Source organism: Primulina eburnea, chromosome 9 (assembly GCF_022965805.1).
Source record: "Primulina eburnea isolate SZY01 chromosome 9, ASM2296580v1, whole genome shotgun sequence".
In the NCBI taxonomy this organism is placed as follows: Eukaryota; Viridiplantae; Streptophyta; class Magnoliopsida; order Lamiales; family Gesneriaceae; genus Primulina; species Primulina eburnea.
The window spans coordinates 27,897,437-27,914,296 of NC_133109.1; the positions used below are offsets into that span (position 1 = coordinate 27,897,437).

The 16,860-nt window shown below is 35.2% G+C and overlaps 3 protein-coding genes across 12 annotated transcripts; 2 read left to right on the plus strand and 1 right to left on the minus strand.

Annotated features, from left to right (window-relative positions):
- The first annotated feature begins 1,217 nt into the window (after window positions 1-1,217).
- Window positions 1,218-3,008, plus strand: LOC140841435 (UDP-glucuronate 4-epimerase 3). Of its 2 annotated transcripts, XM_073208846.1 has the most exons (2): window positions 1,219-1,620; window positions 1,728-3,008. In XM_073208846.1, the coding sequence occupies exon 2, from the start codon at window positions 1,949-1,951 to the stop codon at window positions 2,843-2,845; it is 897 nt and encodes a 298-aa protein (XP_073064947.1). In that variant the 5' UTR covers window positions 1,219-1,620; window positions 1,728-1,948; the 3' UTR covers window positions 2,846-3,008. The 2 variants fall into 2 exon arrangements, with proteins under 2 accessions (XP_073064946.1, XP_073064947.1); XM_073208845.1 differs by having other exon boundaries at window positions 1,218-3,008.
- Window positions 3,009-3,552: 544 nt separating this feature from the next.
- Window positions 3,553-7,554, minus strand: LOC140841436 (uncharacterized). 2 transcript variants are annotated; one of them, XM_073208848.1, is made up of 9 exons: window positions 7,493-7,554; window positions 6,556-6,627; window positions 6,333-6,467; window positions 5,531-5,678; window positions 5,036-5,125; window positions 4,392-4,446; window positions 4,169-4,291; window positions 3,888-3,944; window positions 3,553-3,797 (listed from the first exon to the last, which is right to left on the minus strand). In XM_073208848.1, the coding sequence occupies exons 2-9, from the start codon at window positions 6,606-6,608 to the stop codon at window positions 3,673-3,675; spliced, it is 786 nt and encodes a 261-aa protein (XP_073064949.1). In that variant the 5' UTR covers window positions 6,609-6,627; window positions 7,493-7,554; the 3' UTR covers window positions 3,553-3,672. The 2 variants fall into 2 exon arrangements, with proteins under 2 accessions (XP_073064949.1, XP_073064948.1); XM_073208847.1 differs by lacking the exon at window positions 7,493-7,554 and having other exon boundaries at window positions 6,556-6,748.
- Window positions 7,555-10,955: 3,401 nt separating this feature from the next.
- Window positions 10,956-16,860, plus strand: LOC140841437 (cationic amino acid transporter 9, chloroplastic). 8 transcript variants are annotated; one of them, XR_012120185.1, is made up of 10 exons: window positions 10,956-11,238; window positions 11,377-11,783; window positions 12,578-12,754; window positions 12,890-13,114; window positions 13,203-13,379; window positions 13,592-13,828; window positions 14,811-14,900; window positions 15,018-15,107; window positions 15,602-15,703; window positions 16,712-16,860. XR_012120185.1 is itself a non-coding variant. In XM_073208852.1 (10 exons), the coding sequence occupies exons 1-9, from the start codon at window positions 11,019-11,021 to the stop codon at window positions 15,650-15,652; spliced, it is 1,674 nt and encodes a 557-aa protein (XP_073064953.1). In that variant the 5' UTR covers window positions 10,956-11,018; the 3' UTR covers window positions 15,653-15,699; window positions 16,712-16,854. The 8 variants fall into 8 exon arrangements, 4 of the variants coding, with proteins under 4 accessions (XP_073064953.1, XP_073064952.1, XP_073064954.1 ...); XR_012120186.1 differs by lacking the exon at window positions 16,712-16,860 and adding an exon at window positions 15,968-16,232; XM_073208852.1 differs by having other exon boundaries at window positions 15,602-15,699; window positions 16,712-16,854.

The following is a 16,860-nucleotide window of genomic DNA, read 5'->3' on the forward strand; positions in this document are numbered from 1 at the left end:
TGCAAGGATTGATCGCACGATGAAGCTGGGGACAGAGACACCACTTCGGATTTGTTATCTAGCCTTTCGCCTTTTTTGATTTCTTGTGTTGAGATGTCTAAATCTTCAAACATGCTTTGTTTTTTGTTTAAATTTCTCTATGAACTAACATTTCTATTCTAGAGGATGATGTAGCTTTGTTGACAAGATAATTTTGACTCAGTTGTTTATATGATTGAATTCATGTTGGTTTAATTATGTTTCTTAGTTCTTATCGATTTCAATTTACTGGACATAAATTATTTGTTATCTTATTAATTCTACAAGTTGGGAAAGAGATTAGAATTATGGATAGTTAGGGACACATTGTTAAATGTTTATTTTGTTCGAAAGGCATCTAACTTTAGCGAGGACTATGTAAGATCATCGTCTGCATATATTATTTGAACTTAGGTTTTTATTAGCAATATTTGAATCGAAGTTTGAATGATACACTTTATTCGTCACTTGGGCAAAAGGGTAATAAAATAATTAAGTGTTCTTGGCCATTAAATGACTGAAATTCATGAATATAAAGACATAAGTTATCATGGAAACTAAGTGAAATCACTCTTCAAGATATTTTCTCTCATTGATATTTCTCAATTCGACGACTCGATTAATATTTATTTGCAGTTAATTAATTTTCAGTACACCAAATCTGTCTATTGATCATTCTAGATAAAGTCGCAACTATTTTAATTACAAGCACTGATATATTTTTATATATACATTCCTCGTGAGAACGATACTTTACTCTTTTATTTTAAAACTTGACAACCGCACGCTTCCGAGCAGAAAATACGCAACAGGGCGAGTCCATTCCCTCAAAAGTAAATGATGTAGCAACCTTAGCCATGATCCATCATGTCCTTCCTATGAAATTCATCTCCCTAATCAACACCGATGAAAGCACGACATGAGCCTCCATCGACAATTGTAAGTGTGATCCCTCTCCATTGTGTTATTTTGAGATTTTAACGGACACATGTTCATTTCATACGTAAAATCCATCAGCTTTAACGTTCGAGGTAACAACAAAGGCACAATATAAAAGTTGGGAGATTCAAATAACACGCGTGACTAGATGGACGAAATCGGGGAAAATGACAAAATTTAGAGACTTGATTATGAATTATTGCCTTGGTTCACAATCAAACTCAAATCTCATTCGTAACTTCATAAAGTAATAGGAAGAGAGAGAACAAAAATCTCTCCAACGCTAAAGGGAAGACAAATCACGACCAGCCACTGGCTCCAAGAAACGAGAACATTCACTGGTCAAAGAAGCGTAAAAGACTCTCCAACGCCACCTTGCCCAGACACCCTTTTCTTTCGTAAACCAATTTTCGACGCAACATGCATCAAATTTAGAGGAAAAATTCAATCTTTTCTCGCTTTAGTTTATTTTTTAATACTAGACCCTGGCAGTTACGTAAGAAATCCAAGAAAGTGACCTTTTCCAGCTTTCTTCATAAAAGTGGCGGTTGCCAAATCTTGAAGTTTTTCTGGGAGGATTCTGTTCCAGATTAAGCACATTGACGGCGCTCCATCAACCCCGGGGAAGTTCAAAATGGAGAAGTCTGTATACAATAGGCTGAGGTTACATTCTTGCCTAGCCAAGATCACTTTTTGGTCTTTCGTTTTCCTTGGATTGGTAATAGTATTCTTCTTTAAATCACCCTCCTCTTCACCTCCCGCACCCGCAGATGTTTCTAGGAGGTCCCTCAGAACCAGCTCTTATGGAGATGCTAACTGGGAGAAAAGGGTAAGAGCCTCTGCTAAAATCAGGTCAAGAAATGGGATTTGTGTTCTGGTCACAGGGGCTGCTGGTTTTGTAGGTTCTCACGTCTCCTCCGCCCTTAAACAGCGGGGAGATGGTGTTTTAGGACTGGATAATTTCAATGATTATTATGATCCTTTACTCAAGATGGCGCGGCAAGAGCTCTTAGAGCGCAACGGGGTGTACATTGTGGAGGGTGATATCAATGATGTTTCCCTGTTGAAGAAGCTTTTCGAACTTGTGGCCTTCACGCATGTTATGCATTTGGCAGCGCAGGCCGGTGTTCGGTATGCAATGAAGAATCCCAGCTCCTATGTGCATAGCAACATCGCCGGCTTTGTTAGCTTGCTTGAGGTTTGCAAGAGTGTCAATCCTCAGCCTGCAATCGTGTGGGCGTCAAGTAGTTCTGTCTATGGATTGAATACTAAAGTGCCCTTCTCGGAGAAGGATAGGACTGATCAGCCTGCTAGTCTCTATGCTGCAACTAAGAAGGCTGGTGAGGAGATTGCACATACATATAACCATATATATGGGCTATCACTCACTGGATTGAGGTTCTTTACTGTTTATGGACCTTGGGGTAGGCCAGATATGGCATACTTCTTTTTTAGTAGGGATATTCTGAAGGGGAAGTCAATTCCCATCTTTGAGGCTGCTGACCATGGCACAGTGGCAAGGGACTTTACTTACATAGATGATATTGTAAAGGGTTGTCTGGCTTCATTGGATACTTCCCAGAAGAGTACCGGTAGCGGTGGCAAGAAAAAGGGGCCGGCTCAATTACGGGTTTTCAATTTGGGAAACACAGCTCCTGTGCCTGTTGCAGATCTTGTGAGCATTTTGGAGAGATTGCTCAAGGTGAAGGCAAAGAGGTTGGTGATGAAGTTACCAAGGAATGGGGATGTACAATTTACACATGCCAACATAAGCTTGGCTCAAAGGGAGCTCGGGTATAAGCCTTCGACAGATCTTCAAACAGGGTTGAAGAAATTCACCCGATGGTACCTCGGTTACTATAGTAACGGGAATAAGAGTGCACAGTGATATATTTTTTTCTCAGTTGTGCCATAGGATCACTCTATCCTCGGTTCTTTTTTATTCTTCCATTGTATGTCAACATATCCATATTAGTCACCCAGCCAATCCATTTTCGACATATCATGATGGTATCATCTTAGGAGGAAGTTCTTGGAACTTTTTGCGTTGGGTGGACGTTGGTACGTTGGTATCATGTTCTGCTCTTCATGGAAGGACTAATTGATTCTTGTCTCTCAAGGACAATTTTTGTAGTTTAATCTTTGTAGAATTTGCGAATTATGGTGCAATTTTCCAATGAATAGATGAGTATATATCAGGAGTTTCGTTCAAATAAAACAGCACATACAGTTCTCGTATACTGATTGTTATGCAGAAAACTTGAAAGACCATATATAGAATCCATTAGTCTAGATTGTATTTGTTTCTCAATTTGATTGGCAATTTCTTTTATCAATTACCGTATTCTCCACATTGACTCTCTTCCACCAGCTTATTTCAAGTGTGTTACTACCACCTGTTCTCCGCTATCGAAGGTGCACCAGTAACTTAAAAGTCAATTTTCTGTCATTTAAGTAATTAAAATTATTAAAACTTACATATAACATAGTCAATCTTAATTGATTTAAACTTGAAACTTAACATGATTCACTATACTGCATGATTTATTTGTGGTATTTATGAATTTTCCATGCGTAACTTTGTACACCAATACAGAAAATTTGCAACGTTGATCCACGTGCAGAGAGAACAAGTGTCTTAAAGTTCAAGAAATAAGTAATCTTTCTCTAAACAAGTTCACCTTTCAATTATTTAAAGACACTGTTCATTCCCATCTAAAACGGTATAGGCTCTCTCTTCGGCCAAGATTCTATCTTCAAAAAGTACTTCATGGGCACCACTCCGCCAAAGCCCTCGGTTAAAATCACTCGATTGTCGGATATGTAAAGCTTCATCCCCTCTAGAAGAAAAGAATTGAGAAACGATGATAAATAAAGCTCAAAAGCTAAGGAAATAATCAGTTGCGACTTGCGAGTCATTAAATTAGTACCTTCCATAGCTTTTCTAACGTCAAGAAATATCAACACGTTAATATCGCGTCTCATACCTGAAATTTGAATGGCAACAAACATTTAACAGAGGCAGATAACAGTTTTTCCAAGCAAATAAACATTGAATCCCCGTGATACTTGGATACAGACACATAGAGGTTGATTCATAAACATAGGACGACCTATCTATGTTATATTGTATTCATATAAGAGAATGTTGTTTCAGAGCAAAAAAAGTATGAAAATTTTCAACATGCTATTCTAGCATAAAATATAGTACCGCTAATAACTTCTCCATCTGTTGGCAAGCCGCAAGAGAAATGTACATGTAATCTCTTCATGCGTTTGAGGCCCTGCTCTAAAATCGACTCCAAGTTCCTCCTGTAAGTTCCATGTACACAAACTGCGCTTTATCATAAAGGCAGAAGCACTTAGAAAAAGATGAAAGAAGCACGTTTCATTAAAGAAGTGAAAAAAGGGAAACCACAGTTGAAATGTATAACCTGGAATTTCCTCAGGGGAAAGTATGAGTTTTAACAAACTTTCTGTTTCAACAGTCTGTAAGAGTATTAGAAGGAGGAAACAATGAATTAAGAAGGCACGACGCCAATTGCAGAAGAGAAAACAAGATACAATTCTAAACTAGCATCAATGTATGTGTAGGGAATGAAATAAAATTGTGCCAGCATAGAATTTTTTGTTCAACGGTCATAGAGAAACTGCAACACATCTTGGCATCATGCAAGTTGGACTCGATCGAAAAGCAGCTATTATATGCACTTTCAGCTCAACATAAATCAAACCAAGATATTTTCCAACAAATCCAGTTGTCATTATCAGTCCACTACCGAGTGACAGGCATGTATAAGTGTTTAATAAAATCAAAGAAGGTATGGATGTAAATTGTATGTTTTTTAAATAAATAAAAATAATGCATGTACACATTGCAATTCCAAAATATTTCTAGCAGAATAGGTCCATCCCTGCGAAGTTGCAGATTACCCCGAGGAAACTTGATTCCAACAACTAACAGGAGTTGAAGCAGTAAATAAAATTCAGTTCTCAGGATATACTTTAAAATAGTAATGCTCTTCTAGACACATATCAAAATGTAGCCCTGATTGCAAACTTTGAGGAGATATGTCACCTCTATCGTGTGACCTTGGTTTGCGCGTATTAACAGCTCCCCATTTTCTTCCAGCAGGCTAAACCGTTGCTTGTTGTCCCTCCTAACCACCTGTAAACATGTTGTAAAAAGTAAAATCAATCTAGCAAAAATGGTTCTACACGACACACTGACATACGATATGCCAAAGCACTTAAATGATCGGATACTGTCCTAAGCCAAAAGACAATCTTTGGAAGCCATCTCTTATTTAATAACTGGTAGCCATTTGACAAAAAAGGACTCTTCAAGAAAGTATGTCATTTGTATTAGATAATTTCCTCATTCCAACAAAGGAAAACAAGACATCACTCGTTGAGGTGAAATACTACAGAAAAAAGGTAAAAACTTGCTAAAACATTTCCAATGCAACAGCGTAGAAGTGTTGGCATAACTACAGGATAAATAAATTTAATCCATTTAATCTCAATTAATGGACATCTTAACTTAGCACACAAACAGAATAAAAACTCAAACCTCTCTAACATCGTCAATATCATGTGATTGTAATAGCATATTGGCAAAAGTTTTCAGATTTAGCTTCAGCAAATCTTGGACTTTGACATATCCATCACTCCTCATATCTAACTTCAATTCGGAAGCCATGTGCCGCAGTATACGTGTTCTGAAATGTTAATAACAAACAGTTAATGATAGCAAATATAAGCTGTATGATATCTCCAACCAATGCACATTCATGCATAATCTTTGGCTTTAATTTGTGTGCTGTCAGCACCTCAAAATTATTGGCGATTGATCAAGGCAACAAGCTTTAATACCTAAAAGACCTAATCAAATCTGGAAAATTAAATGCAAATACTCATCTTCCAAGACATCATTTTTTCGTTGCAAAATATTAGCACATAAAAAGCCAGAGAAAAAAGTGAAAATCAATCGTTAAAACAAGAATTATACCACTTTACGAACATAAACTGGTCATCAAAACCTTCACACAAACTCTTTTCCGAAATTTCGAAGTTTAAACATCAATTTGATTGATAACACAATATCATCGAAACCAAATTTTAACACTGAATTTCATCAAGCTTGAATTGTCATAGGAAACGGAATTAATCAAAAGTATTACTAGGTCCCTCCTGATTCCTTCTCATAAAAAGTCCAGTATTTCTTTACAACCAATTCCCCTAATCATTTTTATATTGCCCCTCTTTCTTTTCCATAAAAGAAGTCTAGTTTTATAGCATCAATAATACTAAAAGAGAGTCATGAGCTAATCAAGAAACAAAAAGATAAAAGAGTGTAGATAGCTGCTGCGTACAAGAGTCTGCCAAGAGCATCGATTTTATCTTTTCCGGAGGAACCGCTGCCACCTCCGTATCTACCGCCGCGACCCCTCGATCTTTCCTCAGTATCTTTGATCTCCAGTCCACTTCTTCTTCCTCCACCTCCACCTCTGCCATGAATGACGGCACAAATTCGATGAGATACTGATAATTAGTGGCCAAAACAAAAAAAAGAGGAAATATAGAACAAAAATATACCTTGATGCAGTGAAATAGGGGTTTCCGGTGAGGGAATTTTGACGATTCTCCATCAAAGTCAAGAGCCGGAATCTGTAACGCAGCAGAGAAGGAGAGGCAATGAGGAGGATTGGATTTGTAAGAGGGCGGTTGAGCGGAATCCGCATGCGACAGCACGTTAGTGAAGCCCACATCTAGTTTTTACACCTGATTTCTATTCTACAAAATTGGTCCTCAGACCTTGCATTTTATTTTATTTTTTAATACAATTATTTGTTTTTAATAATCATTGAAAAAATTTAGAAATAGTAAATAGTAAATATAAACACTTAAAAAAATTTTAATATCATATATTTTGAAATATTAAATTTTCATCCTTGACTTAAGGAGTTTATACATATTGAATTTAAGATTCACCTTTATTATATTTCTTTTGAACTAAAATATTATACTTTTTTGGTACATTGCAACCTCTTCTTGTGGTGTGTTTGGTGAGATGGATTAAATAAAGATAGATTAATAGTCAAATATTTATCGTTAAAATTTTAATATGTTTTAATAATCATTTTGGCCCGGTTTAAGATACAATTTTATTAATCAAATAGTTATCCATAAAATTAGATCTTAAACCGAGTCAAAATGTTTATTAAAACAACTTAAAATTTTAACGATAAATATTTGACTAATCTATCCTTATTTAAATAACTCAACCAAACACACCCTAAATTACGCTACAAGTAAAATCAACCAAATTCAATCGTGGCTAATTAGCTACTTTTTTCTAATTAAAAAAATTAATACATACAATACAATAAAACAGATTAAACAATAGATCATAATAATATACAAATATGAAACATTTTCGAACACTTAATTAATTGACATACGATATAAAAAATAAAAATCTGAACAAGATATAATAAGATTCAAAATATGAAATCTCGAACTTAATCCATACCTCAAAAACGGAAAGACGGGTCTTCGGAAAAAACTTGTACAAACACGCCGGTATGCGAGACAAGAACCCGTAGTGAAAAAATGAGCTCGGACCGGCCGAAAATATAGGCATATTAGCGACGGTTAGAGGCAGTTTGAAAATCCGTAGCTATTAGCGACGGTACTAAAGACCGTCGCCGATCTGTAACGGCATCGGCGACGGTTTTTCAGGAAAACGTGCCTAAAAATTAACAATAGTTAGCGACGGCTAAAAACCGTCGCTAATATCAGCGGAACGTCCGCAACAATGTTGCGACGGGTCAATTAAACTGTCGCTAATGTCCTGTCGCTAAAATTCAAATTATTATCTAAAAGTAGAGTCTTCAAGAAATTGAGAAGTTCAAAATTTTTGGCTTCGACGTGGAAAATATTTTTTGGGTCTCGTATGAATTTAAACCATTTATAGGGTATTTAGAATTAATACTTTTGTGTATATCACGTTGGACATCAAACCAATTCGTGATTAGCGGAGTTGGTCTTTTTTGTATATTCATTCGAACGGATCTCTTCTTTTGATCATATAATCAAGTCCATGATCGGAGACTGAAATCCATGTTCAGATCGTACTAGATATCTTAAAAAAACTTTGCGTTGAGACTGAATCGCAGCAATTCCAGAGATCTTGCTGCGATTAGGGGTGATCAAATTTTTTATTAACCGCTCGAACCGCCTGAACCGAATTGCACCGCATCGTTTTTCATAATATTTTATAAAAACCGTGATTAAAAATATTAATCATAAACTGCACCGCATACGCAGTTCGGTTATTTTTTTGTCAAGAACCACATTAAACCGCACCGCCTAAACCGATTGTCATAATATTGAGCTTAGAATTATAATAATACAAACTACATATTCAAATAAAGAAGTCATCATTCATTATATCACAACTCTCTTCAAAATTATTATTTTTGCAAATAAAACTTATATTTTTCTTAATTATTCATTATATTAGTCTTTTATTAAAGTATTTATTTCTTTTGCTACAATATTTTGTTTGAAAGTAAAAAAAAAAAAGATAAAATAGTGTAAATGTCATTTTTGTTGTGAATGTGTTGTGTTGTTAAATTATTAGCTTAGTTTTTAATCTTGGTTATTGTTTTATGTATTTTGATCTTTATATGATTTGAACTATATTTTATATATGAAGACAATATATTGTTGTTGTTTTCAATTAAATTAGAATATATGATCTAATATTTTTCACTTAAAAAACCTTAAACCGACCGCAACCGTTTGAAACCGTTCAAAACCGTAATGCTAATTTTTCATGTAAAACCGCGATTAATTTTTCAAAATACTAACCTACCGCATATGGCAATTCGGTTTGAATTCTTTAACAAAACCGCAAAACCGCAACGTGATCACTCCTAGCAGCAATGATGGCTATGAAACTGGCTGTGAATTTTTCTTGTGAAAAAACCCAAGTGGCCGAAAATTGTGTGTGGGAGGAGTTGGAGAAAATTTTTGATTAACAAAATTATGTGTGCAAAAATAGTCTAATTTCATATAACCCAAAATGAAATATTTGTGGAGTTTGACTCCTTATCCCATAAGGAGTCATTCTTCTATTAGCATTCATAATCCTACTCTCACAAAGATTACTTATTTTCATTCAATTAAATTTTCATGTTTATTATATCATGTATTAATCAACTATTGATAATGTATAATATATTTACACACACACACACACATATATATACATCTATAAGTGCACATACACTATATGCATAGAAATATTTAAAATAAAAATAACAATAATTTAATTTCCTTAGTTAAATTATTAGTTAATTAATTCTATACTACTTTAGAATATTTTATGAGAATTTTGTACATAGTAGTAGTCACTAATAACACTATTATTTAATTAATAAATTTCAAATTTACTAAATAAATAATTGTGAACTCAGTATAATCACGATCGACCATCTGACAGAGCTGATGTATCAATGATACAAATTTTGTTCATATAATGAAAATTAAAAATTTCAAATATCAAATTTCTACCGATCCATTAAAATATTTTATGAGAATTTTGTATATATTAGTAGTCACTATTACTGCTAATATTATTATTTAATTAGTAAATTTCAAATTTACTAAATAAATAATTGTGAACTCAGTATAATTCCGATTGACGATCTGATAGTGTCAATGTATCAATGATACAAATTTTGTTAATATAATGAAAATTGAAATTTTTGAATATCAAATTTCTACCGATCCATTTTTGGCAGCTGTCAGTTTGTAAACTCCTTCACCAAACCAGACAGTTCCACACTCCTCACTTAATTAACAATTAAACTAATTTCCACAATTTTCAATATATGAAATCCATTTATAAACTCATTTATAAGCAATTTGTTTGTTCTCCATCAAATTACAATTGTCAAATTCAACTTCTTCAACTTGACTATCTTAATGAGAACACAAAACTACTTGTATCTTTATCTTTTAAGATAATCAATTCTGTTGAACTGCTTGTAGCTTTCAAGATAAGCAATTTTCTTTTCTTAAAACTGCTTGTATCTTTATTTTTCACAGTGTAAAATTGCTTCCGTTGAACTTAGCTATCTCGTATCTGCCCGTCATTATCTCTACAACAATTTTAGTAGATTGGAAAAAATAATCCGGCGTTAAATAAAAAATCTCAAAAAAATCTTTTATGATGTAGAAGATCAGTCTAGGCTGCAATCACAGAACATACTTAGAATTTTAAGAAATTTTAAACCAAAGCTCTGGTACCACTTTTTGGTCTCACTTGCGGTGATTTGAGATAATAAACCCAAAAATAAAGAATAAACTGAACACTGAGATTTACGTGAAAAACCTCTAAAAATTATTAGGGTAAAAACACGGGCAATATGAAAATAATTCCATTATAATATTTTGTGGTGCACGACTCACTCACTGTGTTTCCAAAGAGAACACAAACTCTTTTAATATAGGAGAAAAAACACATCACAAATATTATAAAACTAATAGGAATAATAAGAAAACTCAAGAGGAGGCTTGAGAATGAGATACACCAACTGATGAAAAAATACATATATTTATAGATGCAATTCCTCATATGAACGTAACCTTCTGTTTCAAAATTTGTTATGCCATTTTGACAATTATTTTGCCAACCTTTGTTGACTCATTTAATGCACAATTGACTTTGTCGACACCTTTTGTAACGATGATTATGTTACAATGATTGTCTTTATTACGTATTTTCAACATTCTCTTTTGTGATTTTATCTAAAGTAAGATTTTTTTGGGAAAAAACGAAGGTATACGGATCACAAAGAATAGAATTCACTTTAAATATCACTTTATTACCATGTAACATCTGTACCAAAAAAAGGATAGTGGGTTGGAATTAATCGGCATGGGTAGAATTGTAAATTACTACAATCATCGTACGTGCGTTATTTCTCTCCTGTCCTCTGGCAACAACACAAACAAAAAAGGAAAATATTGGAATTTGGCAGAGCTGGATGACGTCACCCTATTCGTCATGGTTTTCTCGTTTCTGGTCATCGGCGCTGAGGTCGAAACCTTTGTCGCGGGATTCGGAAACTAACGTCCGGACGAGCTCCGGCGAGGGTCTCATCCGACGGCTGGGCCTTTTGGAGCTCATTCTCCTCGGAATCGGAGCTTCGATTGGCGCGGGGATATTTGTCGTCACCGGGACTGTAGCACGCGACGCCGGTCCGGGTGAGTTTTTTCGATTGAAGCGGATGCATTGCATCAATATTCGTCCTTTGGGGGGATCTCGCGAGTCATTTGGAGTTTCTTTATTCCAATTGTCATTCTGTGTCATGGCATAACACCATTGTTGTTACCCCGATGCAGGAGTTACGATTAGCTTCATCGTAGCAGGGGCATCTTGTGTTCTCAACGCGCTTTGTTACGCCGAACTAGCCTCTCGCTTTCCCGCAGTTGTTGGAGGGGCTTACCTGTATACATACACCGCTTTCAACGAGCTAACCGCTTTTCTAGTGTTTGCTCAATTGATGCTTGACTATCATATAGGTGCAGCTAGCATAGCACGCAGCTTAGCGAGCTATGTGGTTTCGTTGTTAGAGCTGATCCCTTTCCTCAAGGGTAACATCCCAAGCTGGGTTGGTCATGGTGAAGAAGTTTTTGGAGCATTATCTATTAATATATTGGCGCCTATTCTCCTAGCTCTCTTGACATTCATCCTTTGTTTGGGTGTTGGAGAGTCTTCTATTCTGAATTCATTCATGACAGTAACAAAGGTTGTCTATATTTCTTTCATTCCTTGTTTTCCAATGGAAGTAAACTGGCATCAATAGAAGCGTTTGCTGGTAATAATTAGTTCATACGGTATATTTCTATGCCTTTGATCCCAAAATGACCTGGTTAAGCTATAAAATTTTGTATGTATACGTATTATTCTGGGTGGTAGATAAAGCTTTGGTGGTTAGATCATATAAAGACATCGATATGGATTAAGCAGCTGGTATATTTGGAAGAGAAAACAAAAATTACATATTTCTGGATTAAATTACTTGCTATTTTCATATAAAATTAAGGTGGTTGTTGATTTCTTGTGTTTAGGAACTCTAGGTGAAAGACAGATGTTGGTGACACTGATTAAAAGTTCACTGCGACATTATGCGTAATACATTATCTTTGTGCTGCTTGAGATGCATTATTGTTTGAACCTAGAGCAAATAAATTCTTATATATTTTTGGTGTTTCTTCTTTCTGGATAAACCTGCATCTTGGTATTCCTTTGGAAGAGTAAGTAATTTTGAAATTATGGAGCTATTACAGGAAACAATAGAAAATAAAGCACATCAGGAATTCTATATGGTCTCTCTAATTTTTAGTTTTCTGAAATAAAGCTTATGATTTGGAAACTTGATACAAAATTTTAGTGTTTAATATGCTGCCTTCAAAAAATATGTCAAAAATGCAAGAACAACAAATGTTATTTTTGTACTTCTCGTTTTCTCATTTACAAGGTTGAACTTGAAAGAAGCATCAGGGGTTTGAGAGGGCTGACAGATCAATAAATCTTTTGCAGGTGGTCATTGTTCTTATGGTTATTGTTGTTGGAGCTTTTGAGGTTGACGTCTCAAATTGGACTCCTTTTGCCCCAAATGGAGTTAAATCAGTACTTACCGGAGCAACAGTTGTCTTCTTCGCATATGTAGGATTTGATGCAGTTGCTAATTCTGCAGAAGAATCCAAGAGACCTCAGGTATGAGTTATGACAAAGGTAGAATTTGTCCCCTTGAGGTTTTGTTTTTGTCTCCGCTAGTTGGTGTAAATAACATTGTTTATGCTGTTAAGAATGCCAAAATTTTCCATTCTTATTTTTGAACTTTTGTTTCAGAGGGACTTACCATTAGGCATAATTGGTAGTCTCCTGATCTGTGTTGCATTGTACATTGGAGTTTGTTTAGTGATTACTGGAATGGTTCCATACCAATATCTTGGAGAAGATGCTCCTCTATCTGAAGCTTTCACATCCAAGGGCTTGAAATTTGTATCTGTTTTAATCAGCTTTGGTGCTGTTGCTGGCCTTACTACAACACTTCTGGTTGGGCTTTACGTCCAGGTGAATGTGTGTCCTTTTATTTCCAATTAGAGACTAAATTTAGGTATTCCCATTACTAAAAAGTAAATGTATCATGTTTTCTAATTAGTCTCGGCTATATCTCGGTCTCGGAAGGGATGGTTTGCTACCAGCTATATTTGCCAAAGTAAACAAGATAAGACATACCCCAATTCATTCACAAGTTTGGGTTGGTATTATTGCCAGTATCTTGGCAGGACTTTTGAACGTGCATGTGCTCTCACATATCCTATCAGTTGGATCTTTGGTATGTCGGTTTTGACATTTCAATTTCATTCCTCTGATATTGATAATAGTAGGATGGTTTCTTAATTTCTAGAGTCCCATAATTTGTGGCAGTGTATCCCATAGACAACGTGTGGCAAGTTGAAAATCTTAAAATTTCTTTATTTAAAAAAAACTTTGAGATTGTAATTATGACAAATGGATCGTGCCACTAATGTGAATGGTTCTTTTCAGACAGGGTATTCTGTAGTTTCAGCATGTGTTGTGACTCTTCGTTTGAAGGATAACACTTCAAGTCAGGCTTCTACCAAGTGGATTTCTAAATGGGTGGAGGGTGTCATTTGTCTCCTTACAGTTGCCTGTTGTGGTTTTGCTGCTGGTGTCTTCTTCCGCTTTGGTGCTTCATTTGTACTCGTGCTTGTTGCTTTTATCATTGCTATCTTCTCTGGTGTGGCTCTTTGTCTGCGGCAAGTAAGTTCGATTACCACGCGCACAGGATGGTGCAACGATCTTTGGGAACTTTATTGCATCCACAATAATTCTATGCACAAACATGTTCACAAGAAGGCATTGATTTGCATTAATAAATGCATGGACCAAAAAACTTAAATCAACCAGAACTTCAACTCATCTAGGGTGAACTCTACTGACTGTGTCGCAATAATCGTGGTGAAATGAAATACCGTGTGAACTTCATGTAATGCAGACCACAACTTACTCATTTGTTTTAAGAGTCTTTGTAAGAGAAATGAACATATATTCCTCTGGTTTTAGAGACTTGGATAAGAAACTAGGGATGTTATGATTCTTCCTCTTCCACATCGAAGTTCTAAAAGTTTCAACGCACAGAGAAGTTCAATAGCCATTCGTTGATAGTAGCCGAAAACAAACTCAGTTGTCTAAAACTATAAATTATTCATCGTGGTTGGCTGATTCAGTACATGTGTTTCTACTAGAGATTCTTTACTGCTCATGGATTTGGATTTCTTATTATTCGATTTGCATCTACTTCCTGTTATTCTTTCACGCAATGAAACAAATTTATTAAATGAACTTTTTAATTGTGAATTGGGTTACACTTCTCCTCCGAATTCGTCTACTGGACTGGGATACAATCTTTTAACATCATGATATGTTTTTCTTCTAAATTCGTCGGATACAACATGATACACTTCTCTTTCTGAATTCTTTGACTTAAATCTTCTCTCTGATACAATCTTCTTGTCTCACATTCTGTTCTGCAAGATATGCAATTTCAGTTGTGATACCTTACCATGGAAAGAAAATAGAAGCTTTGCTTTTCAGACTGGCATGAAAGTGTGTCCACTTATATTTTTCAATGATTAGGAATAAGCATGATTCTTGAAAAATAATATGCATAATAGAAAACGTGTGCTCCATTAGTTATTTGTTATTGACGAGGGTTGTACAATGCCTTGATGTGTTATTGTAGGCGTATACAGATCCACCGGGTTTTTCTTGTCCTGGAGTTCCCATAATTCCTTCAATTAGCATTTTCATCAACATTTTTTTGTTTGCCCAGGTAATTGAATCATTATCTTGTTCTGCATTTTGAGTACAAAACTATCGCTTCACATAACCTTGAATTTAAATTTGAAGAAACAATGAAGACCAAGTTGTTTTATTCTTCATGTTGCAGCTGCACTATGAAGCCTGGGTGAGATTTGTAGTCCTCATCATTGTTACAATTGGTGTTTATGCATTTTATGGCCAGTATCATGCAGATCCTGTAAGTTCAAATGTGTCGATTATCTACCATAGAGCTCCTGCAGTTGAAACTACTTAGATACAACTCTTTTTGTAACTTTGTCTTCTGTAATAATTGTCTTATGACTAAATTTGTGTATTAATTATCATTTGAGTATTTGCCGTTGAATAACAAGGCAGTTTCCATCATGGAAGACCAAAAATTACCTTGAATTCGACATAAGATGTTGGAGGTTAGAGTTGTTTGTATCTGTGTAGGATTCCAGATGTAATCTGAGTTACGTATATTAGCTTTTCCAATGTATACACATGATGCAATGAGTTTCGATGTATTGGGTATATCTGTATTTATAGTGTCAGTTTATAAGTGTAATTTGTTATGAATTGGATCTTCTGTAGTAATTGTCTTATGACTAAATTTATGTATTAATTCTCGTATGAGTGTTTGCTATTGTCCTCACATTTGAGCTCGTCTAACCGAATTCGATCTTAAATTTTCTCTTATCTCTATTTTAGACTTGTGCTGACAGGAAGTTGACTAGCATTTCAGCCTTACCGTCAAAGTAAGCAGGCAATGTCTGACCATGCATGGGCACTGAAACTATTACTCTATTGTGGGTAATTGACTAACCTTTCTCTAACTCTTCCTTGCCTTAACTATTCGTGCCAGATGACAATCACTAAATTTTTCCTTGGGTTTATGGAACATCTGACTTTTATAGTTCTTTTTTGTCGAAGTCATCAACTTCTTGATGGAGTCTTGGACTGATCCATACCTATTTATTCCCAAAAAAAAGATAGAACAGGAGAGGGGTTCCAAAATCTATCAAATAGCAATTATGTGGTCTCTTGTCAGTTATTTTCTTGTTTTTTTGTGTGCAGGTTTTAAGGACTCGTGCAGTATACCTACTGCTACTCTTCGTATTCTGTTTCTTTCATTCTTTCATTATTTTCCTTCCTTTTTTTTTTCCTGAAGAAGTAACTTTGTGTAAATGTTTTTATCTTGCTTACTTAGCTGACAAAGTTAGGAATTCTGCTATATTTTTTAAAGTCATCTATTTGAAAATTCTAAGCGTGTGTGTGAGTGTGCACTCGCATAATCAAATTTTACATCAAAATTCATTATCGTTTCACCTTTTTTTTTTAAATTATCGCTAGTTCCAATCAGTTTTTCCATTTGTTTATTTCTCTTGTTCCAATTGTTATTTTATATTATAGTCCATAGGAATCGAAAGAGGAAAAAAAAATCACAGCAGAGCAAAGTAGCTCTCTGATACCATATTAGCAGATATGGCGGAAGCCATTGATGAAGAATAAGATAACTTCTATTAAAGAACATATCGGTACAAGTGAAAATGAAAAGAAAATCTGTATTACAAATGACAGAGCAAGACCACTGAGCGATGTTTGTAGCTGATTCTGGTCATGGTCAGCTTTCTTTGATGATTTATGTAGGAAGTGCCAAGATTGGGCGAGGCACACTTAGCATACTTGATGATGAACAAGTACCTTATGATCTTTTATTATTTTTCCGTAAATGCTGGGGGAAATGATATCAAATGATGCTGTTTAACCATATGGCTCGCGACGATGTGCATAACGATAATCGTCTTCTATGGTGTGCAGATATTCGAATTTTAACAATGCTTGTTTGCTATGGTGAGTGAAGCCTCTGATGTTCACCAATGTTAGCAAACTTTTATTAAAGAACAGTATTGGGCGCTTTTAATGGTTAGGGGTGCTGAATGTGTTGAGGTGACTTGTTTTTCCCCATA

Excerpts from the sequence above, each read along its gene's own strand:
- LOC140841437 (XM_073208850.1), top strand. The coding sequence starts at position 11,019 with ATGACGTCACCCTATTCGTCATGGTTTTCTCGTTTCTGGTCATCGGCG. Across the intron at positions 11,239-11,376 it reads AGCACGCGACGCCGGTCCGG|GAGTTACGATTAGCTTCATC; the intron begins GTGAGTTTTTTC and ends ACCCCGATGCAG. Across the intron at positions 13,829-14,810 it reads TGGCTCTTTGTCTGCGGCAA|GCGTATACAGATCCACCGGG; the intron begins GTAAGTTCGATT and ends GTGTTATTGTAG.
- LOC140841436 (XM_073208847.1), bottom strand. The coding sequence starts at position 6,728 with ATGTGGGCTTCACTAACGTGCTGTCGCATGCGGATTCCGCTCAACCGC. Across the intron at positions 6,468-6,555 it reads CCCTATTTCACTGCATCAAG|AGGTGGAGGTGGAGGAAGAA; the intron begins GTATATTTTTGT and ends CATTCATGGCAG. Across the intron at positions 5,679-6,332 it reads GATGCTCTTGGCAGACTCTT|AACACGTATACTGCGGCACA; the intron begins GTACGCAGCAGC and ends TTAACATTTCAG.
- LOC140841435 (XM_073208845.1), top strand. The coding sequence starts at position 1,592 with ATGGAGAAGTCTGTATACAATAGGCTGAGGTTACATTCTTGCCTAGCC.